A 25,918-nucleotide genomic window follows, 5' to 3' on the forward strand; every position below is an offset into this window, starting at 1 on the left:
AAATCTGATTAAAAGTGGACTACTTCAAGCTCCTACGTGTGATTCTGCCATCTCCTAAAAATCTTGTTGTCATCAATATACAAATGGTGTAAAGAGAAAAAACTAGGAAAGAGCATTCCTGTTTTTCAAAACCTTAATACGAAAATAGCAAACACATCCAATTAATTTACATTTCACTGGCTAAAATTTGGTCTTATGCCTATACTTAATTAAAAGGGAAATGTAGTCTTGCTGTGTCTCCAAGGACATAGGAAATATCTGCTAATTTTGCCAGCTTAAAACCTCCTATTCTTAAAGCTAAACATTCAAAACAAAATTGATTGAATTGAACTACCTTATCTGTTTATCCAAGCTACTATATCTGACAGTGTTGGCAAGGCATATTTTGAGGTAGGATATGATTGTCTTCCACTAATTCAGCCTTAAGATGAGGGATGAAGGCACATTCAAAAATCTATTTATAATCCCTTTTTGAACTTACTCATATTTTCAGCCCATGTTATTTCTAAAGGTAAAAGTTAAATAATGGAATTAAAATACTATCCAAGTAATATTTTTTGTTTTAAAATAATTTAATGTTGTTAGTATACCTCTAAGTCTAATATTCTAGCATGGATGTACAAGTCCATGTTCTTCCCTGTGCCATCTCCCCCACACATAATTTATAATCTTATAAACTTTGATTCTATCAATTTCCCTCTTACCATACCATGGTCCTTCACAACTTGGAATTACATTTCCTTGAGGGACAGCAATCAGGACTAGATGCTGTTTCCCAGATGTGGTTGCACCATGATTTTCAGAGGCATGATAAAAATGTTTTATGGTTTGTATTGACAATTTTTTTCTAGTGATGCCAGATTTCAATCAATGTTTATTGAAATGTCTCCCATGTTCACTGTTGCTTGATATAGCTAAACAGTATTTTATTCCATTTTCTCTCTTATGAGTCCAGAAGTCTTCAGAAATATTAGAGTCCTATAACTAGCAACCTTTTCCTAATTGAGATCTATGTTTCCACCATATAACCATTTTTCCTTAAATTGCTCCCTCTTACACTTTAAACTTTTTCTAACCATCTTTTATTCTGGCTATGGACCCAATTCTTCTAAAAAGATAAACCTTGTTAATCTTCTTCAGAGATTCTTTTGCAAACCAGTTTGTCACTGGGCACCTTCCAGATGAGCATTTTCTTCTTTTGAATTTTATCTGGGATCTGTAAACCATTCTCTATCTGCACAGATAGGGATCCAAGTAGAAGCTGTCCAATCACTTGCATGACCAGACAGAAAGAAATTTTGGTAGATGCATGTATCACAATTATTCTGTACCTAGTTTTTCTGGATTGCTGATATTGTCCTTTAGAATTTGGGTTGTATAATACAAAGATCACATCCCATTAAAAAAGGCTCACCATTTGCCTGTTCAAGGCTACTTTTTCAAGTAATTATAATTTGCTATAAATGAAAATCTTCAGACACTCTTGAGTGCAGTTTGAGGTGACTTTTATTTTAATTATACTTGCTGTTATTCACAAACTTCTCAGACTTGTGTAGGAACACTAACCATTGTTTTATGCAAAACACAACTGGAGTAAATTTACCTATAGCTACTTTTCTCATTCATTAGTAATTAAAATCTCATATCAGAGACTAAGCTTCATGAAACTATCACAAGCATGTGTATAGACCAGTTAGCATACTATCTGGCCTTGTGGCAGGAATCAAATCAATATCTACAGAATCTCTTGTGCAAAGCTTAAGCAATAAAAGTGCTCACATGAATTCAGGTCTGCTTCCCTTTAAAGTTGGATTCCAGAGGAAATAAATTTTATAAAGACTATAAGAAATGTATTAATATGGTAAAACTATTACTTCAAAACCCAATTTTAAAGCTGTTGAGCATTGCTGATTATTTGGGGTCCTGAAACATATCTCACATAAGTGCTCCAAACAAAACATGGTTTGTAATGTTTTTAAAAATGTGAAAAGCTGAATTTTGCAGACTGCTTGGTGCACTTCTGGTTGTTTCTCTTAAAAAAGTAGAAAAAAATCTACAATTTTGTAGTCCTTTGGTTTTACTTTCTGGGATAAAAAAGTATAGGCATAAATGTTTTTTCATGGTTCTCTTGAAGATGTCCTTTAAAACAACATCAAATGGCTTAATTCATGTCTCTTGATTATCAGGATTCTTTGATGTCACTGTCAGCCTTGATTAACTGGTTGAAAATTTCAGAGCAGAATAAGTAACTTTCATGAATATTTCCCCAATCCCTGAGAATCATAATCACCATAGGTATATTTTGTCCTTTCATCATACATCTCTGGAAAGTAGCCGTGTTCGTTCATTGTTAATAGGGCAAGGAGCAGTGTCATAGAGGGTTAATCCGTGTAAAGTGGCTTCTACCCGTAAAGAAATTTTCTGGAACAGAAAAGAACATTACATACAGAAGTTTGCTCCTTAAAGACAGATCACGTGTTCAATATTTTCTGAGGCTATCTTTTGGGATTAGGAATGTAAATCAATTCTAATGAGTAACAAGAGAGAGACAGCTGTGGTACTGCTGTAGTGCCAACAGAATTGGGAAAAATAAGCTTCTTTCCTCAGAAGTTCCTTGGTGTTCTTTGGTTTCTATGAGGAATCGGTAAAACTACATGTTGAGGATGGCCTATGTAAATGTAAGCAGAGTTGATAAAAATTCTCTGAATTTCTGCCAATTCGGTTGTTTTACAACCCTATTTTCAAGACTGGACCTTGCTAACAAAACACTATTTCTCAAAACACAGAAACAATTCACCTGAGAAGTTCCTCTTCTAGCATCACTGCTTAAGAAGTTAATTTTCAAAAACGCAAGAGTTGCTATAGAAAGCTTTCTTATTCCACCTGAAGGAGGTTTGACTGCATAAATCTAACTCTACATTTTCTTACCTGAAAATCACGAATATAAGTCAGGAAAAAACCAAAGAAGGAAAGTGACATAGACCATTCTGCTGCAGTAGTGATCATGTGAAGCACATAACCCTTAAGTGACAACAAAAAAAGAATAATTCTATGAAATTTCATTCAAATGATCTATAATTTTTCTCAAATAAAAAACCTGTAACATTTATAAACCAATCTGTGTTCTGAATATCAACCCCTGGTTTATTTAACGTATCTCTAGAATTAAAGGCAGACATTAGAAAAAGTCCTAAATGATCTGTCATAGTTTCATCCACAGCAAATAAAATTTTCATTTGAATAACTAAGACAGGAGAACTTCTACTCTACAACCAAGAAGTTACTACCTTTCCCAAAGCCACGAGTCATTAAATGCCACTAAAAAAAGTTTAAGTAAATGATGCTCATGATAAACTTAGTGCTAGTTTTTGAGCATTAAATAGTATATGGATTCTAATTAGGAGAACCTAGTAAATTATTTCATTTAGTCATTCTCACAAACATGTCCTATCTAGGGCTGATTCTTTAAAAATAATTTAAAATAAAATGCCACCTGAGTGGTTTGTGAAAACAGATGAACTCATTTTATTACCTATTCAAGTATATGTCCCACCTCGCTTTTTCTCAGGATCAGAGATTCTATGTCCATTCAGATATCCACTATATTGGAACCCAAATGCAGAGTCCATAATAATAAACTTCCAGATAACAAAAAGTAGGAAAAGAAATTTTTTTCAATTCAGAAAACAAGTATTCTACTAATAAAAGATTTCAGTCAGGTATATTGCATGCTATATCCACCTTCAGAGGAGTCAATTTCTGAGAAAACTCTTTGCCATCACAATTCTCTTCAGATCTTGAAAATGTTCACAGACCACAACGTGACAGGAGAATATGGATGGTTCTACATAAACTCTATCATTTATAGAAAATAATCCTAATACATCACTGATTTTTCTACTGAAAAACTTTCATTGTTAGTAGTGAAATGAAATATACATCAAAATCAACCAAAACAGTCATCTTTACTATAAAACTAAGTTTTATAGACTCTCAGTTCTTACTTTGTCCTCAGGATTCCAGTGGAGTTTCTGTACTATATCAGCACCAAAACTGCCACTGTACAAAAGTGATGAACAAGTCAGCACTGTAAAAAAAGTAAGTCAAGGAAGAATCTCAGGGAAGACCTGTAAGTTTAATTCAAAACAAAACAAAAATCTCTTTAAAGATCTAAAAGGATTACACATACATTTGTTTCCAAGGTCCAAACCCATTTTCTTGAAGACTTCATGTTACACAGCAGTAGTAAAATTTAACATGTGCCCAGAAGATTACTATGATGCATAGTCAATCCCTCTTTGCTCAATAATTCATTAGTTCTATCATAAGCTTTTGCTGCATAATTGTTCTCAAGGAGGGCACTAACTCATCCTTCCTATCTTGGAAGTAAGTATGATTAGGCTAGACATTATCTTTGTTTCTAGCTCAGTTACTAGGTCCCATGTAAAAATTTGAATTTCATGTTTCAAATTCTTTAATTTAGGGTTTACTAAACCCAAGAATATCACCCACAAAAGGCCTACTTACAATATGCCAACAATGTTCACTTAAGTTTTGTTATTCAATTCCAAGTGTAGCCACATTTCACAGCAAAGGATACTGCTAAATGCACTTACTCCACACCAGATAACCAACAGTAGTCTGATCCAGAAGACTTGTTTGCCGTGAATTTTGGGCTGCATTTGGTAGGAAAGGATAGTCTGAACAAACATGTATAATGAGCCAATGCCAAAGGTGAGCACAGCTCCACATACATGTACAGCAAAAAAGGTGGTTTTCTGAGAAGTAAAAGGAAGAAATCAGTAAATAAAAGAAACCCCAAACGCATTGACAACACAATATTTAAAAGCACAAGCCCAGCGATTTCAATAGGACATTCACTGAGTGGAAAAGCTCTGCAGATTCTACAAATTATTTCCTGAAGTAATTTTCCCTCAGTACTCAGCATAAACCTGAGAATTACAGTAATCCAAATTACTTCATATGCTACTAGTGAAAACATGATAGTAATTATTCATTTACACATTAAATAATAAACTTTAGAAATAAGTAAATTCCATAGTATACTAAATGGTGATATGGGTTATAGAAAGAGTAGAACAAGTTAAAGAGGACTAGGATGCTTGGGAATGCAGGGGGTAGGGAGTCTCAACTTAAACCTAATTAAAATCTAAATGCAACTTAAAGGCTCAAGAAATTAAAACATCCCCGCTTGTCTCTAGCTAGATTGGTTTTGATAAATTATACAATGAGGGATTACCATAAATTGTAGTTATCTTCTCCTTTACTCTTTGTTTTTACTTTTTAATTTTTTTTCCTTTGCCTTACTCTTACCAGTATCCATTTACATTTTACTTTTTACTCTATATGCCCCTGTTTAAAAGTGATGACAGTAGTTCTCCAAAAATTCTACTATCAAAGGCCTTTGGTTGAACTGTACTTTTCTAAACTGATGCTGTCTGTATGTCATTTGCTTGAGAAGGTACTATGCAGCACTTGGTAAAGAGGGTATGACGAAGGTAACAGGAGAAGAGAGGTTGGGTTAGGGGTTGGTTCCCTCCTTCTACAATCAACTGTGCTAATTCACATAGAGTCCACTTTTTTAGCTGAAGGTGTAAGAAGTTTCTAGTATAAAGAAATAAAAGGTAACAATTTATTTGCCAATGGCATTGGTTTCCTTTTGGAGAGAGAGAGTGCTACTTCGATAAGGTTTGGGGTGTTTTAACTGGCAATAAGTTATGAGCATTGGGAAGGGAAAAAAAGTCATTGTTACTACCACTCTGGGTAACAAAGAAAAAAAAACCATTCAGCACCCATAAAACATAATACAAAATGGTAATATCTTTTTGGTTCATGTGAATTTACCTATATATATAGATATATGGATAAAGGCTGCAAAAATGAAATTGACTATTTTAGGGCTAAGAGCAAGACTATGAGTGAATTTTTCTCCTTAAAAATATTCTCACATATATTTGTCGACTGAAGAGAAAAAAAACACAACCTAAAAGTTGAGAATTATATTTTATTTGGCAGACTTTCTGAAGACTTCAAGCCCAAGAGGTAGCCTCTCAGATGGCTCTACGGGACTGCTTCAAGACAAAAGGGAGGAGCCAGGACATATAGGAGTTTTGCAACAAAGAGTATTACTGTTAATTAAAGAAAACCAGGTATCTCAAATTAATTTTGCGCTTTTCTATGTTTGGGAAGATGCAAGAGTCGGGGCTCACTGAAATCATTCCATTGATAAGCACCTTAGCTGTCTAGGGCCAGTATCCAGCCCCATCCTGAGTCCCCTCAGGGTGCACGGTTGAGGGGTGGCTGCAGGGGCTGAGGGCTTGGCAGCGGGCCACCCATTTGTCTCCATCCTGAGTTTCCTCAGGGCTCACTGCCGGGGTGGCTGTAGTGGCTTGATGGCTGCAATATCCTTTGTTTACTGAAATGGCAGGCAACGTTTTTCATTCACATATTGATGAAGCTAAATACAGATAGAGCCTGATCAATGCCCACATGTGATCAGTACACAGTTCCATCAACAAAATCCTGTAGTTAAAAAGAAAAATAAAGAATGGAGAGCATTTACTACTATAGTTTTATAATCAAAAGAGAGGTATATAAAACTGGTTTTAACTGGCCAGCACTTCTGCTTAATCCACTCAGTTTTGTCATTTTAGAGACTAGGAAAACAGCAAAAGATCTTGAAACGGGCAAGAGATTATTCTTTCAATGGAATACTAGAGCCTCTGGGAATGGTTCTACAGAAGTGTGAATTTTACTTGTCTTTGATTAGGCTATTTTGCAGAGACAACTTGTGCAATGATGGACATTATGTGTATAGACAAAAGTTAACTTACTGAAAATGCATAATAACACAAATAATCCATATGAATAGAAATGCATATTGTGTCCTATTGAATGCAATTGACTATCACTCTGTGAATAATGACCAGTTTTGCTAGCTTTGCATCTATCTGTAAATTCATTTGAGCATTCCTTATCTGACTATAAATGTGTGGTACTTTGATTTCTCTTTTGAACTGGTTTGTAGTACCCACTATTCGTCTCATTAATAAATTAAATACAATCTTTGACATGTACAAAAGTCACGATTTTATCTTCTTTAAAAATATATCATTTAACAAAGACAAAAATGTATTCTTTGACAAAGACAAGAGAAATTACAGAGATATGTGTGGTCGGGGCAAATGTTTGCTATAGAACTTAAAAACTCTGTATTCAGTGGCCTGTAATCTTCATGTAAAAGCAGTTAATGAAATTTAAGAACTAATCTTTATTCCTTCCAAAGTCTCCATGAGGATAAATTTTCTAGGAAGGGAGAATGCCATGTGACAATAGAGGCATAAATTATAGAGTTAAGCTGCCACAAGCCAAGAGATGCCAAGAATTACTAGAAGCTGAGAGAGAGACATGGAATACATTCTCCCTCTGAGCCCCCAAAAGGGAACCAACCCTACCAACACCTTGATATCAGATTTCTGGCCTCCTGAACTCTGAGAGAATAGATTTCTGTTATCTTTAAGCCACCCAAATTGTAGTATTTTGTTATGACAGCCCTAGAAAATTAACATAGATTTCTGCCTAGTTATCCCTTTCAAGTTTCCTTGAGGATAAATATCCTAGTGCCAACTAAAGAATGTCACTCGCCATCTGGCCCTACAAGGATTGAGTCACTAGCCACGGTAGTCATTGACCTTCAACATACTCTGAAAGGAGCTCAGGGCAGAGATCAGGAATGAGGCACTCTGCTCTGTGGAAACTGGCAGAACAGGCCTTCAGACAGTTAGATGTTTTCAGGAGACAATCTTATGAACCCAATTTCTTGCATCTTCCCATACTTAGAAAAGCACTAAAATCATTAACTAAGATATCTGTGCCTTGTGACTAGCAGTGACCTTCTACTGAGATGTGTGTTTGACAGCACGTACCCTTTCTCCAATAACACATATATTCTGACCTCCCCCCTTAACCTCTTTGGAGCAGTCTCTCAGAGCTATCTCAGAGGCTGCCTCCGGGCTATCATCCTCAGTAAGTCCCCAGATAAAACTGCAACTCACATCCCTCACGCTGTACCTTTTTATTTCAGTAGACATTAGGAAGGGAAACATTCCTAGGCACTGAGGACACATATTTGTTTTGCTGCATGTTTTTTTTTTTTCTTTTGGCTGTGCAGTTTGCGGGATCTTAGTTCCCCGACCAGGGATCGAACCCGGGCCCTCAGCAGTGAAAGTGCGGAGTCCTAACCACTGGATCACCAGGGAAGTCCCTTGCTGCGTGTTTTTATACACACTGGTTTTCAAAGAAATTAAATATGTATTTTTTTAAGTCAGAGTTCTTGTGCTAAGTACTATGTTAGATGCTGGATATACAACAGTGAACAAAACCACTGAGCTATAATTAATGGAAATATATCAACTAAAAAATTTTAAAATAAATCTAAAAAACATAGATAAAAAATTAGACTATAAGAAGTGCTGCGAAGAATTAGTTTCCAGAGGCTTGGATAACACAAAGAAAGAAAACCTGAAATATACAGGAGGAAATCTATTGACAAAAAAGACTTCCCTGAGGAAATATAGTCTGCCTACATCTATTTAGGCTTGGGGCTGTGGAATGTGCAACAGAAGAAACGATGTATGAAACAGAGTAAACCGGTCTTATTTAAGGAACACAGAAAGACCCGTGTTATGTACAATATTAGGAGGGGGAATGATGTAGAATGAGGCCAGACAGGTAGACAGTAGCCAGATCACAAAAGACCTTTGAGTTAATTAAGCAGTTTGGTAGTTTAACAAATTATTTTTTGCTCTCTTGATTCTATCTCTTTTCATGTGACCTTGGACCTGTGAGCTTTAAGCAGGGGTACAAGGAAACAGAATGAGGTGTACATATATTTCCAAAAGATTACTTTGGCTGAGGCATCAAATTAAAGGGATGCAACAGTGAATGCAGAGGAACTATTAGGGAGGCTAGGGCAGTAATCCAGAGGAGAGGTGATGAAATCTAAACTGGTTGAGAAGGAGATGGTAGAGACAACAGAAATGAAAATGGAGAGAAGCAGATGCTTTCAAGAAATATTTAAGAGATAAAACCAACAAGTCCCTACTTTAAAACAAAGTGCTTGCCTCTCTTCCAAGTTAAGCTCTCTAACTGTAAACCATTTATAGACCTGGTTTGCATACAATTTTTCCATATATGAATCAACTAGAGTTTGTCTCTGCAAGAGAGAAGTGGGGACAGGAGAAAGAGACAATGCACTCACCACTTTAAATAAGCAGTGAAAGTTTACATTAGAAAGGAAGGAAGGAGAACTGTTTGATATGTAGGTAATGCTACAGGGTCTGCTTATAAATAGGGTCCAGCAATGAATCCATCAGTAAAAGACATAGAGCACATTCACTCAACAGGTCCGAAGCTGCATGAAAACAGATGTTTTCAGGAGGAAAAAGTAATTTGATTCAAAATTACAAGGTCAATGGGACCCTTGTGATGAATGTGAATTAGAATGAAAGCTGAAAACAAAACAAAGAATATACATAAATATAAACTGTTTTATAGCTGAATATCTAAAGGGAGAAAGGCAGTTTGCATGGGTGCTATTAGCAACTGCCACTGGAATTTACTGGGCTGTGTAAAGAAGTATCAGTTACTAACAGAAGTAGTATGTTATATGTGGAGGTCACTTTGGAATCCATTTTTACCATACAGTCATGAGAGATATTGTTAAACTGATCAAGGGATAACTGGAGCAAAGAATCACTATCCATATATTAAAAACCCCCAAATGCATTTTTTAAACACTGAGCTATACAAACTGATTAGGGAAGGCAGGACCCTATTCGTGGTAGACAGCTAGCTAGTTATCCAGAAAAGTTTTTGTGTCCCTTCCATAGTATAGAGTTGTCCTGGGAACTGATGCCCAGCAAGATTACATTTCCCAGCCCCTCTTACATCTAGCAAAAAGGAATGTCAGTGGAATGATGTGAGTCACTGCCAGGTCCAAGTTTCTAAGAAGTAGGAGTGAATTTTGCATGTTCTCTTTGACTGTTTCAGGCAGCTAGATGCAGAAGACCACAGAGTTTTAGGGAATTGCAGGGCCCAAATATGGACAGTGTCTGGGCCTTAAATCACTGTGGGAGGAAGGCCATCTATCAACCAAAAATACCTGCACTGGATGCATGTATGTAAGAAATAAACTTCAATTGTGCTGTATGTTTATGGCTGATTTATTTTGTTGTGCAGTGGCGGCTAACACAACATTATAAAGCAACCATACTCCAATAAAAACTAAACAAACTTCAATTGTGTTAAGACACTGAAATTTTGGACGTTGTTATAGCAGCAAGCATTACCCTAATATCCACTTGGATTATACTTATAGAGTTTACTAGTATTAACCATTACTAAAAAACTGAAAAATAGGGGCGTTCAATCAGAAGCATTACAGGAATGGAGAACTTTGAATAAAAAAGAGAGATGGAATATGCCTTTATACATGTATTTGTATGATGAGGGTGTGTTTGTATGTCTGAATAGTTACTAGATGTCTAAACAGGTTATCAAATGTATAAATTGAAACATTAAAGACTGCAGGGATTAATAAAAAAAGCACCATATGCTTAGGATGCAGCTGGTATTACCAAAGACTCCTCTGAAAGAATGTCAGTAGAAAGGAACGTGGAGACTTTGCAAATATTTGCTGAAGGCTGACTGCTACCTTAACATAAAGAATTCCCTAAGAAAAAAACTGAAAGCTATAGCTCCTCCCTTTACTTCCTCATATAAGTGGCTGGGCACCTAGGGATGCAGGCAATAAACAGGAACATCTAAACAAGAATATAAAATAGGTAAATGAGTGTAACTTGTTAGGCATAATAAAAAAGTTTAAGTCTGTGATTGTGTCACTTATAATTTATGTCAATTCTCTCTGGTCTTGGAGTAATCTCCAACTAAGTAGCAATAAAGAATCTAGTAAGTAAAGAGTCCCGAGGATCTTTAAAAAGTTATAATAATTTGTATTTGTTCAGGAGATTACTGAGAATGAATTTTTCTAATATCTGAGAGGGTCAAGTAATTTAAAGGCAGTGGATTCCATTTTGTTAAGGCAAAAAACAATAACTGCATGTAACTGAATCTTTCAGGTTTTCTTTTCTAGCATGTATTTTTATGTACTTCAGGAAAATACTTGTGCTGAGCTAAAACACAAACCTGGAAGTTTGCCACAATAGAAAGTCCTAAACAACTCAGTAATCCAAGTACAAGGCCAGCCTTGTTTAATTTGATGATACGACTCTCTTCAGGATTCAGAGCATGAACTTGCTTATAACGAACATAAATGGTCGCAATGCCTGGGAAGAGATAATCGGAAAAACAACAAAGTAATAAGTAACTAAGGAATAAAGTTGACAATAAAGAGCTCACAAAGGTCACTGCTATCCAGAAACATAGAGTTTCCTTTTAAAGCTAATCTGATAGAAGAAAAAACAATAAAAAACAAACAAACAAAAAAAACCAGCTGTAGATTTTAAAGAACTTTTAAGGTTGCATTGTGAAACTACTGCTACCTCGACTGAGCAAGTCGTTTGCCTCCCGTAGCCCTCATATTAAAAATATTTAGGAAAGGGCTTCCCCGGCGGCACAGTAGTTAAGAATCCGCCTGCCAATGCAGGGGACACAGGTTGGAGCCCTGGTCCAGGAAGATCCCACATGCCACGGAGCAACTAAGCCTGTGCGCCACAACTACTGAGCCTGTGCCCTAGAGCCCACGAGCCACAACTACTGAGCCCGCATGCCACAACTACTGAAGCCCGTGCGCCTAGAGCCCATGCTCCGCAGCAAGAGAAGCCACTGCAATGAGAAGCCCGTGCACCGCAACGAAGAGTAGCCTCTGCTCGCCGCAACTAGAGAAAGCCCACGCGCAGCAACGAAGACCCAACGCAGCCAAAAATAAATAAATAAATTTATTTAAAAAAATTTAGGAAAAATTTGAGATAAGTTTGATGTTTTCTGAAAATCTCTAATAATAAATTTTACAAAAAACACAAAATATTCTATATGATTAGCATTAAAGTCTAAAGTAATTAGTTCTAGAATATGGATAAAATGAACATAGGCAAAAAACACCGAAGGATTATTTGCCTCGCTCCCATTTCATTTTATTTCAAATTACTACAACTTGGCTCAATCAGATATAGCAGTCAGTTACACAGAAAAAAAAAAAACACCACTTGACTGTCCTTATTGGTTAAGAATCATTTTTTTAACTTCAATGTTTGACCTGACCAAATAATAAACATCATATGGAAAAATGTAAATATTTAAAACAATCACAATTGATGAAAGAAGTATTATTTTAGTAAACCATTAATAAAAAAATTGGTTCAGGGACTTCCCTGGTGGCACAGTGGTTAAGAATGCGCCTGCCAATGCAGGGGACATGGGTTCGATACCTGGTCCAGGAAGATCCCACATGCCGTGGAGCAATTAAGCCCGTGTGCCACAACTACGGAGCCTGAGTGCCACAGCTACTGAAGCCCATGTGCCTCGAGCCCAGGCTCCGCAACAAGAGAAGCCACGGCAGTGAGAAGCCCGTGCACCACAACAAAGAGTAGCCCCCACTAGCCACAACTAGAGAAAGCCTGCATGCAGCAATGAAAACCTAACGCAGCCAAAAATAAATAAATTAATTAATTTCAAAAAAAATAATGAACAGGAACGTAAAATACTGTAGTAGAACTCCATTTCTTTGGCATTAGAATATCACTCAAAAATCAAAACATGGTTCCACAGCTATTCTCAAACTTCTGAAGTGTTTATCTTAAAGGAATTTTGTTGGGGTCAGCTGTGGTCAGTGTGTTTACAGCTCTTTGTCCTTTACTGGTTGCTTAAGAAATCCACTTAGGGCCTCAAGGAATATTTGGTTATACTTTACAACTTCTATAAGCAAGTATATTTGGTTATACTTTACAACTTCTATTTCTATAGTAGTCAAATAGCCTTATAGGTATTTTTAAAAGATTTATTTCCATAATTAAGCATTTCTAGAAATTGCTTTTACTTTAAAAGAAACATATCTGTGATCAATGATTTAGTGATAACATTCCTTCAATTGTGACTAGAAAGTAAAATAAATAACCCAACAGTGTTGAAAGAAGAAAAGGGCAATTCCGCTATTAATATTGATTTTTAAAACCACTCTCACTACTTACATAAAACTGCGGCAATATTTAACATTGCCCCAAACAAGCATTTTTCTGGAGCTACTGTACCAGTGTCACTGAAAGAAAAAAAAAATAGGTATGAGGATTTCTCATATTAGATTTAGTATACACATGTATTTCTTCTAAGGGATAAGAAACAAAAGGGGTTATTTCAAATCCTTTATCTTTTTATAAATCTATGAGCTCAACTCTTACATAATTTTATAATAAGAACATGATAATTTGAGCTTGCAATACTTGCCTTGTTCACTTTTTTCTTATATCACTTATTTCTTTTTCACATAATAGAAATCACTATGAATTGATAAAAAAGCTATCCTTATCATGTTAAGGCTGCGTTATTAACTTACATCAGTCAGGCGGCGTGTTTACCTGTCTCACCTGAATATTCCCTAAACACCAAAGGACCTTTCATAATTCTTTTGGCGTCTGTTATTCTCTGCCTATAATTCAATTAACACCTAATCGTTTCCTGATTAATTTTAAAAAATATTTATCAAGCACCTACCAGCATTGTCAGACAGCATTTTAGGGACAGGAACACAGTGGTAAGTACAAGAGACCAAGCCCTTGCCCTTCTAGAGATTCCATTCAAGACAGCCTTGCTGACTCACACAGCTTTCAGTCCAGACTTCTATTAAAATCACAGATCAAGCTGTGCTGCAATGTGTCTGTTACATGCCTGTCTTTCAGTGCAAGGTTAAATGCATAGATCCTGATTAATAGCCCACCATTTACTACTAACTGGGGAACCTTGAGAACATTCACTTCAACTCAGTAGTCATCAAACTATTTTGATCACACACCGTCAAAAAAAAATTGTCTGATCATCATTATATGTTATTTATCATATTATTATACATACATTAAATATAAGTTTAAATAGTTATTTTTTTTTGGCCACACCAAGTGGCTTGTGGGATTTTAGCTCCCTGACCAGGGATTGAACTCAGGCCCTCAGCAGAGAGAGTGTGGAGTCCTAACCACTAGACTGTCAGGGAATTCCCAAATATAAGTTTAAATATTTTGAAATAAAAAATACATAGAAGTTCTAAAAAATTCTTCTTATACCCCAGTGGCTAGTCTCATGCACCCTACTTGAGCATTCACTACTTGAACTAAGAGAACACCTGAAGCACACTTGCAGTGGAATTGTCTTTGAATTGTGAATTGTCTTTGAAGTGAAATTTATATTTGGTTATGTCCTTTGGGGACTTTAATAATTAAGCCTTTTAGGTAGGGTCTATGAACTGAAAGAAATTCTGCAGAGTATCTAGTCTAACTCAATCATTTTTCAGATGAAAAAAATAAGCCTAGGAGAAGTAAAAATAACTACCATTGAGTTTAAATATATTAGAATGTTGGAGAAAGTTCCCCGTGCAACAATACTAAGTTCATTTGCAAAAAAGTTAAAAGGTAGAAGGACAGAGACAGAAAAGGAAGTGCCTGGGGTTATATCTATCAGAGAATCACATGCAGTACCATTAGAGAACTGAAACTGAAAAAGAACTCAAACAGACAAGTTCCCTAAGGGGAAATAAAAATGCTGAAGGACTCTCAGGAATATGTATGCTCTCCTAGAGTTACTAAAGAATGAACTGGCTCCTGAAGCTGCATGTCCCTCTAGCAGAGTGGTAAACAGAGGTGACTACTTATCAAAATTATTCCTAGAACTGGAAACTTAAATTCTAAAATATGTTTGGATTTTGTAAATCTTCCTAAAGTGGACTCAATTTGTTGGTGTCCTTTGTGCTACACCATACCATTGTGGTAACAACAAATGTAATGGCAATGCCCTGACCTCTTCTTGACATTTAAAAAAGATAAATTTAGCCTTTTGGTTTATCATCCTTTAAAAGTTCACTATTTTCTGTGTTGGAAAGGTTATTTTTCAGAAGGTAAACAAATAACTAAATGAAACAACTACAACAAACAACAAAACAAACCAAACTCTGGAAGGAAATCAACCAAACCATTAATCACCTCTGGAAGGGCAGGAACTAGAGGGAGGCTGGAAGAGTCTTTCACTTTTTATTTTTATAATCACTCTAGTACTGCTTAAAATTTGTTATAATAAGCACATATTGCCTTTATAATTTGGGGGGGGGGAAGAAGAGGGTTATGGACATAGCACATGCAACTGAGTACCCATACTTACATCATGAGTAGTTTTGAAATTTCAAAACTATTATCAATAAATTTAGATACTTAATGTGTCAGAAAGATCTAGGCAACATGTCATAAAGAGTAAAAGCACAGTCTCTAGAATCAAATGGCCCAGTCAAACTGAATCTTGGTTCCATTAATTACTGAGTCATGTGCCCTTGGACAAACAATCTCCCTGGACCTTATTTCCTCCTCTACCAAATGGGGGTAATAGTTCCTGCCTCAAAGGGTGGCTGTAAGGATTCAATTACTTAAGACCTGAAGAATGCTTAGAACATTACCTTGTACACGGTAAGTGGATCAATTAATGTTTGTCATTACCATTATTTTTTAATATTATTATCGTTGCTCTAGCGTTTTTTAATGGTAAGGGGAGAATAATTCCAATTCTATCTTCTGAGACCTCAAATAGTTATTTGGAAGACAAGGCGCTGAGGTGTCACGATTCACTAAATGAACCTTAGCCCTCTGTCTCCACATTTCTCTGTCACATAGAAAGAGCCAAATACAACTTCCTTTTTATGTTCCTTTCACTGTCGTAATATCAAACATAAAAGTTGAATTTTAAAATGTTAAAATTAAACGTTGGGTTCATTGTTAACATATGAATGAGACATACCATTCTCCATACAAGAATACATTTCACTGACCTGATATAAGGCAAAACAGGGTCAACATGGTGAAGTGTTATAGCAGTGATATATGAAAATATGAAAGCAGCAGCCGTCCAAATTACAAGGGCTGAAGGAAGGAAACTGAGGCCTTGCTGAAACCACCACATCTCAAACAGGTCTCCTGAAGCAGAGAAAAACAAATTAGAAAAGATTATTCACACGTATTTCATCTATTCTACTTTAGCCATCCCATCCCACAATCTTGTACTTATCATCCTCAGCTGTTTCACTTCTCATCGGCCCCCACACCATCTACTGACACCTGCTCTCCTTCAATTTCTCAGTTAATGGAACCAACATTCACCCACTTGCCATATCTAGACACTATCTTTCTCCCCCATCTTTCCACACATAACCAAGTACCAAGGACTGTTTATTCCACCTCCTAAATTTCCTCAAATCTACCCCTTCCCTCCATCTTCATGCCACTACCCTCCTTAAACCACCATCATTTCTTGACCAGATAATTATTATAACCACCTAGACTTGACTTTAAAATCAGAATGAGTCTTCTAACTCTAAAATACCAACCTGCCCACTTTATTCTCCTCCCAAGAACCTTTCAGTGCCTCCCCTATGCCGTTATAAACTGTCCTTCCTCCTTAACATGTCTATAAGGTCTTTTTATTGTCCAATCTCTACTTAACCTTTCTGTATTCCTCTCTGGCCAGTTCTCTGTCTGCTCCTAGTTCCTTGCCCTAGTTATCATCATCTTCATCATCATTACAAAAGCAAACACAGTATTCACTGTGTCAGCAAGGCTACTAAACACCTTAAATACATGATCTCGTTTACTCCTCAAAACAGAATTATAGAGGTTAAGAGAATTGCCCAAGGTCATAGGGCTGCAGTAGAGACAGGACTCAAACTCAGGCAGTTCCAGTCTAACACCAATCACCATGCTATACTGCCGCAGCAAACTTCTTTCAGATCGTCAAGTGGGTCATGCCCTCTTGCACACCTTTGAAACTTTATGCACGTTGTTTTGCCTGGATGACTAGACTACTATGGTGTCACCCCTCCTGCCCCACTACCACCAGTTAACTGCTATACATTTTCCAGTCTCAGCTCTTCTAGCTTCAGCTGAGTGTACCTGCTTTGTTCCCAACAGCAGCCTCACTTTCCCAACCAGGTCATTCATCACACCTAACTGGTACTTGCTTGTTTGGTTTTATCTTCCTCAATAAACTTGAAAGGGCCTACCTATACACATACCACTCATCACCATTTTCTCCCTTAAATTCCAGACTGACGATGTTAGTAAGTAATAAGAGGTCAATAATACGAATTAGAAAATATTAATGTATTTTCATGCATTTAATTTAAAAAATAAATACAGAAATATTTTCAAATTATAAGAAATTACTCCTACGCATGTGAAAATAATTTCGTATTTGGAGGAGTATTTTTTCATAGTGTGATGGACTGAAATTTAGTATTTCCCATGGACTCTGTAAAAACTTACAATTCTAATCTCCACAATCCTCCAATGTGCTCAGCTTCCTCATCTCAGACTGACCTTCCAAACAATAAAACCTCAGCCATTTTTGACTTGTACTCGTCATTTACTCTGATCATCTGACTTGCTGCTAAACATGTACATTTAAATCTTGCCAAATAAGTTTCTTTTCCTTTATCCCTAAAGTCACCATTATACACTTGATTTGAGTAATTTCCTGTCTGAATTGTCATAATCTTTTCTTTTCTGTTTTTTTTTTTTCCTGTCAGCCCTTAACATTCCATCAATTTTACTCTTCTGTTTAGCTAATCATGACAGTTCCTTGCCAAGTTCCTATAGGATTTTCCCCAACATAAGTTTCTGGGACAATAATTCTCAATTTCAATAAATTTTGATTAACTTCTAAAACCTATCATGTTTCTCCTTTCATCTCTTTAAATGTTATTTTGTTTCTGATAAATTCGATTCTAAAATCTTTAGGAGTCTAGGTCTGTATTTGCTGGTTCTGCCAGCCCTTGTACATGTGTTTTCCTGTTTTTGACTATGAGCTCCTGTTTGGATGATCTTAACTGGGAGTATTCTAAGAGGCTTAGATTAAGGGTGAATCATTCCAGGAAGGGTTTGTATTTACTTTTGCCAGGCACTCTGGCACATTACGAACCTAGGCCAACTTTTAATTTCTTGGCTTCCAGGTTTTTTAGACCATGTAGATAAGTAAATTTGAACCCTGAATCTGAGTGATGACAGGCCCTGTAGTTTCAAGTTCTTATGTGGTATCTTTGTTCCCCCACCTGGAGCTGTGGTGAAAATGAACAAATTTCTTTGTGATCCCCCTTTGCCAGGAAGGAGGTATTTTTCCTAGCTCACCTTTCATTGAGTGTATAGATTTTTCAGGGTCCTGGCTGATTTGCGGGGAGGTGGTTCTCCAAGGCCATGAGTTGTACAATTTCAAGTAGAAATATTTACATTTTACTTTTTATAAAAAAGTCATCCCCTGAAACACAGGCATCATCTACACAAACTTTATCATGTGAATGGTGTCTCTGGAAGTTGTACACCTGGGAGGTCAAAGGGGTATAAATTCTATCTCTCTACCTTGGGTGGTGAGCAGGGGGAGCCTATCATTTATCTTTTATTGTACTTTATTTCAAAGGCCCCAAAAGAGACACACTACTGGTTTACTACTCTGGTGTCAGCTCTCTTCGACTTTTTAGTCCTGAGAATTTCCGTTTCTTTCCTACGTGAACTGCTATGCATTTACAAGGTTAATATATTCAGCATTTCGGTGTTTTGGTAAAAGGGATTTTCAAAACATTTTGTCCACCCCACTGCTAGAAGTATGACCTCTTTTTTCAAAAAAAACCCAAAAAACACACACTACAACTCCCAGAATTCTGTGGGTCGCACTAGTCTCAGGTATGTTGGAAGGTATGGTCCCAGCCAGGTTCCAGAGTAGGAGATAATGTCAGAGAAGAGAGTGGGAGTGGTGGAGATAGATGTCGGAGGATTTCACTGGAGGGACAAGTAGGCGATGGTTCATTTCAAAGTTGGGGGAAAGCACTGTCTTCCTCTAGGGAGAATGGGAGAGCATAAATTTTATTTTATTTTACTTTTTTTAGCCACCCCACACAGCTCACGTGGATCTCAGTTCCCCGACCAGGGATTGAACCTGGCCACGGCAGTGAAAGCCGGGTATTCTAACCATGAGGCAACCAGGTAATTCCCACATGACCTCTTCCTTTAATTGTTTTTTCATGTCCAAATCCTTCCTATTCTTCAAAATCTGAGCTGAAATACCATATTCCACACACAACCTTCCCTAATCCCTTTGCATCTGGAAATAAACACCCTTTCCTCTGAGAATATTTGATTTGCACATCTCTTACAGCTCATTATCTTCTATAGTATAAAAGTTTGGGAGGGTGTCTGAAGTGGATAAAATCCTTGATGAGGGATTTCACTTCTCTGCCCAAGCAGAGAAGAGGGCCTTGATCATAAAAATTACTCAATAACCCAAACCAAATCCTCGTAAACCCCAAAAAGGTTCATTATTTTTCCATTTCAGTTAACAGGACAGGCGATCCCCGACTTAACGACAGTTCAACTTAGAATTTTTCCACTTTATGATGGTGCAAAAGCAATAAACATTCAATCGAAACCTTACTTTGAATTTTGACCTTTTCCCAGGCTGGTGATATGGTACAATATTCTTGTGACAGCGAGATGCAGCTCTCAGGCAGACACAAAAATCACAAGGGTAAACAACCGATACACGTACCACCATTCTGTACCCAGACAACCATTCTGTTTTTCACTTTCAGTACAGAATTCAATAAATTACATGAGATATTCAACACCTTATTATAAAATGGGCTTTGTATTAGATGATTTTGCCCAACTGTAGACTAATGTGTTTTGAGCACGTTTAAGGTGGGCTATGCTAAGCTACCATGTTCCCGTAGGTTAAATGTATTAAATGCATTTTCAACTTACGATGTTTTCAGCGTACAATGGGTTTATTGAGATGTAACCCCATTGTAAGTGGAGGAAGATCTGTTCGTACTATTGTTTTTCCAGGCTATCCAGATTCTAAGGCCTCAGAATAACCTTAGGTTCTCTCATCCAAAGCCCTCACATGTTGTCACTAAATGACAGCATTTCTACCTTCAGTCATTGGGAACCATTCTTCTTCCTAGTTGCCAGTGTAAACACTCAAATCAGATTCTCAATTCTCTTGGCCTATTTTTTTCTTTCCCTCCATCCATTCTATGTGCACTGCCAAATTAACAGTCCTAAAACATTTTTCTGCTCAAAAACGGTTTTTTAAATAAAATTGTGCAAACTTGGGCAAACTTCATTAATTTCTCTGAACCAGTTTCTCCTTTGAAAAATGGCAATAATATTATTGGTAAAAGCTGCACTGTCTAATATAGTCACCACTAGCCACACGTGGCTATTTAAATTAAAATTTCAATTGATTAAAATAAAATAAAATTTAAAATTTCAGTTCCTCAGTTGTACTAGACACATTTCAAGTGCTCAAAAGCCACAGGTGTCTAGTGGCTACCATATAGGATGGTGAAAATATGGAACATTTCCATCATCGTGGAAAAGTTCTATTGGAATGGGCTGGATAATTATTGCAGGCATTACACTGACATAGCACAAGTAAAGAACCTAAACACATTGCTGATACCGGTAGCTTTTAGTAAATGGTCTAAAATAATACCCACTTCAGAGAGGTTTATTCAAGAACTAAATAAGATAATATATGTAAAAATGCTCTCATAGGTGGTCAATAAATGTTTGTTCCTCTTTTAGAATGTAAAAGACAAATTACCTGTTTTACAAGTTCACAAAATACCAGTCTTCAAATCTACCCAAACCTGCACCTTTTGTAAATCCTGAAATCCACATACAAAGAAAATAGAGGTTGTTTCGACCCACAGGCTTTTAAAACGTGTAAAATTTCAAGTCAATGCACCAGTATTGTTCATGGATAGAACACTATGCTATAGCATTATTAACGTTTTTTCTTTTTCTTTAAAGAGTTGATACTTGTGTATTTTATAATGATGTACCATCTGGAATTAAATAATATTTTAAATCTGGGATATCAATTTTCTCATCCTTTCTCACATTAGACATCTTTCGCTGATCTCAAAAAGGATAAAATAAAATGAAAAACAGAGTTCCTTCCCACAGAAGGAAAGACAATAATGAGGAAAGAATGATAGCTTATTATTAAGCCAAATAAAGCACTGACTAGTCTCTGTGATGCAATGGAAAGAACACAGCTGTAAGATCAGATTTATCTAAGTGCAAATCCTAGCTTTATCACATCCCAGCTGTATGATTTCTGGCAAGTTACTTAGCTTCTCTGAGTTTCAGTATTCTGATTTGTAAAGTAGCTGTTCCTTAGAGTAGTACAGAGTAAGCATACAATATAATAATGAAAGGTGATTTATCAATTCTGTACAACCACAATTAGCCACAGGGATGGGGAATGACAACACTTCATTCTTTGTATATATTAATCATCTTGGATTCCTATCTCCTTAGGCTTTGAGGGTTCTAGTTATCTAAACTGACAATTTAGAGGAAAAGCAGGGCTTGAAATAGTTTACCAGTTTGCTAAGGACTACTGAGAAATTTAAGCGCACCGACTAGGTGAGGAAGACTACTATTGCCTATGTATTATCACACTGGAAAGCTGGAAGCATGGCTGGCTAACTGCCAGCCAAGCAAAATTAGAATTTTAATGGTTAACAATTTAAGAAACGTTTCAAGATACTTGAAAATATGCAGGAATAACCTTCATATAGTAGTGAAAGTATTTAACAAAATGTTCTTGCATCTCTCACCTATCTCTGCTTTCCTTGAAGATCCATGAATCAGAACTGCAGTTACAATTTTTGAATTTCACAAATATTTAAATGCCACCGGTAAAAAGATGAATTCCTTACGCTGTCTCCTCTAAGTGGTGACTGCTTAGGAACAATAAAAAAGTAAATTCTGGATATTCCAAGTGAAGAAATAAAGCCCTAGGTACACAGAATCATGCCCAATGCAAAGCATAATAGTAAATGGTTATTTTTCTTAACTCTAATTTGGCCTTCTAACAAATATAATATTCTCGTAACGGTTAAAAATTAAATAGTCTAGAAAATTAAATAACTGTTTTACAAGTTGGATCAAATGTTACAGGGAGAGAAGTCGGGGAGAATCTGATGATGCACGGCAAATTAGAGCTGCATTTGGGTACTGATTTACAAATTTAAATTTGGGAGAACTGGAAAAATGTGGTGTTTTGTAAATGTATCCTAATGTAAGCACGGTTGTGAGGATACAAAGGACCAGCCATTTACCTTTCTGTATTGGGCGCCCCGCGACAAAACTCCGCGTAGACTTGAGCTTCGCGTAAACACAAGGTCACCACATTTGTCAATTTCAAACCTTCCTCCCCCCCTTCACCCCCACCCCCGCAAAAAGGAATCTGAGCCCAGGAGTGACAAAGGGAATGCATACTCAACCACAGTTTTTCGTGGGACTGGGGCTAAGGTTCTCGGTAACCGCTTAAAACAAATAAAACCAAAGAATTATTTACACCCACCACTGCCTTCTTCCGGAAGCGCGAAGCACTTGGTCGAAGAGCTGGATTAACGCGTTGTTTGGTGCCGGGAAAAGATGCGGGAGGCGGAGCTCGGTCGGCCTTGGGGCAAACGGGGCGCGGAGAGGAGGGGAGATGGGGGGAGAGAGAGCAAGAACCCGGACATAAAGGTGAGTAGGGGAGACTTGAGCCCAGCCTGCACCCGCTTCCGGCCCGCCCCCCTCCCCAAGGCCCCCTCGCAGCCCGCCCGCGACTCCAGCCAGCACCTGGTCCCTCTCCCGCGCGTCGCACATTGTAATCTTTGGAGGCAGGACGAGCTGGCACGCGACTCGCGCGCCCACCACGGGGTTGGGGCGCTCCCGGCAGTGTCCGCGTCCCTACCCGCCCGATCCCATTCTCTGATACACACCCCTTAGTGGGAACTGGGGCCAGTCCTCATCCCCTTTTGGCCTACCTTGCTTGGATGACCCTGCCCGTACGGACTGCCGGCTCCGGAGGCTGCAGGCAGGACAGAGATGGGGCAGGGCCCCGAGGCGCGCACCCGAGCAGCTAAGCCGGCCCCGGGGCGCGCTCACCACTCGGAGGTGCGCGCTCGCGCCGCCGCCTGTTCCGACCCTATATCCCTTTACGGCAATCGCGAAAGTGTCGTGAACGTGCTGCCGCGGATCAGAGTCACCCAGTCGGCTGGAGGCGGAGGTGTCTTTCCAGGGTTGTGCGTTTGGGGGCCGGGGTAAGGCTGCGGGGCTCGGTCTTGGGAAAACGGCCAGGGTGTGAAGGATATGTCCGGGGGCACGACTCTCAAGAGGGCTGGAGTGACGGCTGCAAGCTCTGGGGTGGGGCATTGGAATATAGCTGTGTATGGACTCGCGCGAGGCAAACGCAATCCTGCCTCGCGCGCGCTTGTGGGGAGGGCGAGGGGCGACTGTTCCAGTGGCCCCGGATGGAGAGATTGATGTGGGGCATTGCCAGCGGTAGAGTCCGGGGGCTGCTGTGCTGGGAGTCGGGGTGGGGAAAACCTCGGCGGCCCGGACTGGGCGGGCCGAGGGCGCTGCCCGCGCGGAACCGACCTTGGCTCTCAGGTCCACACCCTCCTGCTCAGGTGCTGTCAGGTCCACAAACGTATTACATCCTGTGCCGGATTTGCCTTCCCTTTGGAATACGGTGCTGGTGATTCGTGGCTAGGGCCGCATTTCTTGGTCAGCAACTTTTCTAGAAATTTCAGGATATGTTCACAAGCTCTGAGGTTGCCAGCTAGAGTTTATTTCAGCAGTATTCTTGGAAGGAGAAAGGACAGGAGGGTTTGCTAGTCTTTGCCGGTGTTCCAAGAATACTGGATGAATGGGATCTTTACGTTTAACTTGTTTTTTCTCCAATTCGGTGTTTGGCGTTTTTATGTCATTTTTGACGTTTTGCATCATTGGTATTAATATATAATTTTGCTTGAAGTCTCAGTTCATTGATGAATCCTTGTTACGGTAGTAGGCAAATTCATAATTATCTTTAAACAAATATTAGTGTCTTGTATGTGAACCAAATAAAGATTCGGTTTCTACTCTCATACTAGTAGGCATGTGTTCAGTGGAGGTGTTGAATTGACTAACAACCCAAGTAAGACTGGTGAAGGCATTTAGGGCGTAAGGACTTTAGAACCATTGGCGTTCACGTAAAATTCCAGAAATTGAAGTTCTAAAAGCAGTTTGCTACATATTCGTTTTGTGCTGAGCAAAAGCTAGTCAGAAGCCCCTTGTACAACTTGTCTTTACAACCCTGCCATTTAAGAAATAAGCTAGATAAATATGCCTCTTGTATTAACCTGTTCTGACAGAGGTGTCTTTATTTGTTGTCCAGTTAATAGATTATTATTGAATATTTACAACTGTGGTTTCATAACTTCATTCTTCTTCCTCTCCCACACCCAGTCTCTTAAAATTTACATTATAAACACTATTATATGTTTGATATTTAGCTATAAACTTGTTTTATAACCCCAATTATATTTTATTGCACAGTCAATGTGTTTTCTAGGCAACAGTAGACTTCTTTAAGCTGGCTAAAGTGCTGGTGATGTTCTTTTTGAGGGTCACGCTGTGCTGTCTCTTTCAAGGGAATCGGAAAATAATCCACAGAATGCTAGGCTTTGGCTTTGTTTGTTTGTTTCTGGAGGAAGTTGCTTCCTTTTTTTTAAAGGAATGCAAGATTTCACTTCAGCAAAACAGTAGATCTAAATTGTGTTACACAGTACTGTTTTAGCTTCCAAGTCTGCTGAAAAGGCTTTTGTTTTTGCTAACTTGTTCTATGTATCACTTGTTAGATAATGCTGAATGTAATCCTGTGATCCTATTAGTTTTTTTTTTTAACTTGCTTTTTATAATTTGCTCTGCCTCCCAAATATTGTTCGCCATTAGTATTTTCCTCTAGTCGTGCCATAAAAGTGGAAAGAGCTGTGTAGTCACCAGTTCCTGTGAGAGGACTGTAAACACACTGCTGAATCAGCACAGCTCAAAACTTGGAACCCTTAGACATGGGAGGATGGGAATTCTGGAATTTCACACTACAGGTTGGATATTGTGTAAGCTTACCTTATGCTCTGCTGAGCAGTTGGAGATTCCTTTTTTTAGTGTGATACTTGTCAGGTGTTCCCCAGTGCTGAACACAGGAATAATGTAGGCAGCATGCTATTATCCTCAGCTGCTATAAGCACAGATGTTCTACATCATAGATTTAAGGTCCACGAATTTTGTATAATTTTAGTAAAGGTATTCATTAAATATCTCTGATTTTATTTTTTGTACCTTTGTTGGACTTTTCACATAAATATTCGTGCCTGCACAAAGAAGAATTTGGGTAGACCATATGTGCCCCCTCCTCTGGACTCCCACAACAGTTTGTTCACAGTATAACTTAGCTGTTTACAATACTCCCCACCACTACTTTGAGCTTGAGAGATGGATGGCATATTTCAATCCTTCTGTTTCCTCAAGGGTCTAGAACAACTAGGTGTTCTTTAAATACTAGATGAACCATATTTGTTCATTGTTCCACAAATAAGTACCAATTACCTACCTAATGTTAGGTATGGTCTGAGATTCTGGGAAAAGAATATTAAGACATGCATGGCCCCTGCACTCCTGTGTCTTACTGTCTGTGTCAGTGTGGGGAAAAGACCAAAAAACAACAACATCTAACAAAAAAAGTTCAAAATGTGATAAGTGCTATGAAAGGAGTATCACATTTGAGCCAGGTTATAGCAGAGGAGGGGAATTTGCTGATT

The 25,918-nt window shown here is 38.0% G+C and overlaps 2 protein-coding genes across 5 annotated transcripts in view; one reads left to right on the forward strand and one right to left on the reverse strand.

Moving 5' to 3' along the window:
• Positions 1-1,488: 1,488 nt before the first annotated feature.
• DRAM2 (DNA damage regulated autophagy modulator 2) lies at positions 1,489-23,142 on the reverse strand. 2 transcript variants are annotated; one of them, XM_007169418.2, is made up of 9 exons: positions 23,102-23,142; positions 22,651-22,749; positions 16,055-16,199; positions 13,227-13,294; positions 11,227-11,366; positions 4,601-4,778; positions 4,005-4,087; positions 2,929-3,021; positions 1,489-2,421 (listed from the first exon to the last, which is right to left on the reverse strand). In XM_007169418.2, the coding sequence occupies exons 3-9, from the start codon at positions 16,183-16,185 to the stop codon at positions 2,314-2,316; spliced, it is 801 nt and encodes a 266-aa protein (XP_007169480.1). In that variant the 5' UTR covers positions 16,186-16,199; positions 22,651-22,749; positions 23,102-23,142; the 3' UTR covers positions 1,489-2,313. The 2 variants fall into 2 exon arrangements, with proteins under 2 accessions (XP_007169480.1, XP_057400029.1); XM_057544046.1 differs by lacking the exon at positions 23,102-23,142 and adding an exon at positions 21,902-22,024 and having other exon boundaries at positions 22,651-22,753.
• The window catches only part of CEPT1 (choline/ethanolamine phosphotransferase 1), a 38,439-nt gene continuing 35,233 nt past the window's right edge, over positions 22,713-25,918 (forward strand). Inside the window, exon 1 of one of the 3 annotated variants that reach the window (XM_007169420.2) lies at positions 22,713-22,817. The gene's annotated coding sequence lies outside the window, so the exon portion shown is untranslated. Of the gene's footprint in view, positions 22,818-23,248; positions 23,378-25,918 lie in introns of those variants that run through there. The other 2 variants (XM_007169421.3, XM_007169419.3) reach the window with 2 other exon arrangements.

This window comes from Balaenoptera acutorostrata, chromosome 1 (assembly GCF_949987535.1).
Source record: "Balaenoptera acutorostrata chromosome 1, mBalAcu1.1, whole genome shotgun sequence".
NCBI classification, from domain to species: Eukaryota; Metazoa; Chordata; class Mammalia; order Artiodactyla; family Balaenopteridae; genus Balaenoptera; species Balaenoptera acutorostrata.

What these genes read in the sequence shown, in the direction of transcription:
- DRAM2 (XM_007169418.2), bottom strand. Translation starts at nt 16,185, where the DNA reads ATGTGGTGGTTTCAGCAAGGCCTCAGTTTCCTTCCTTCAGCCCTTGTA. An exon ending in CCTGTTTTGCCTTATATCAG is followed by an intron (nt 13,295 to 16,054) that starts GTCAGTGAAATG and finishes TTTTTCTTTCAG; the next exon opens with TGACACTGGTACAGTAGCTC. An exon ending in ACTGGAATCCTGAGGACAAA is followed by an intron (nt 3,022 to 4,004) that starts GTAAGAACTGAG and finishes TTGTCACTTAAG; the next exon opens with GGTTATGTGCTTCACATGAT.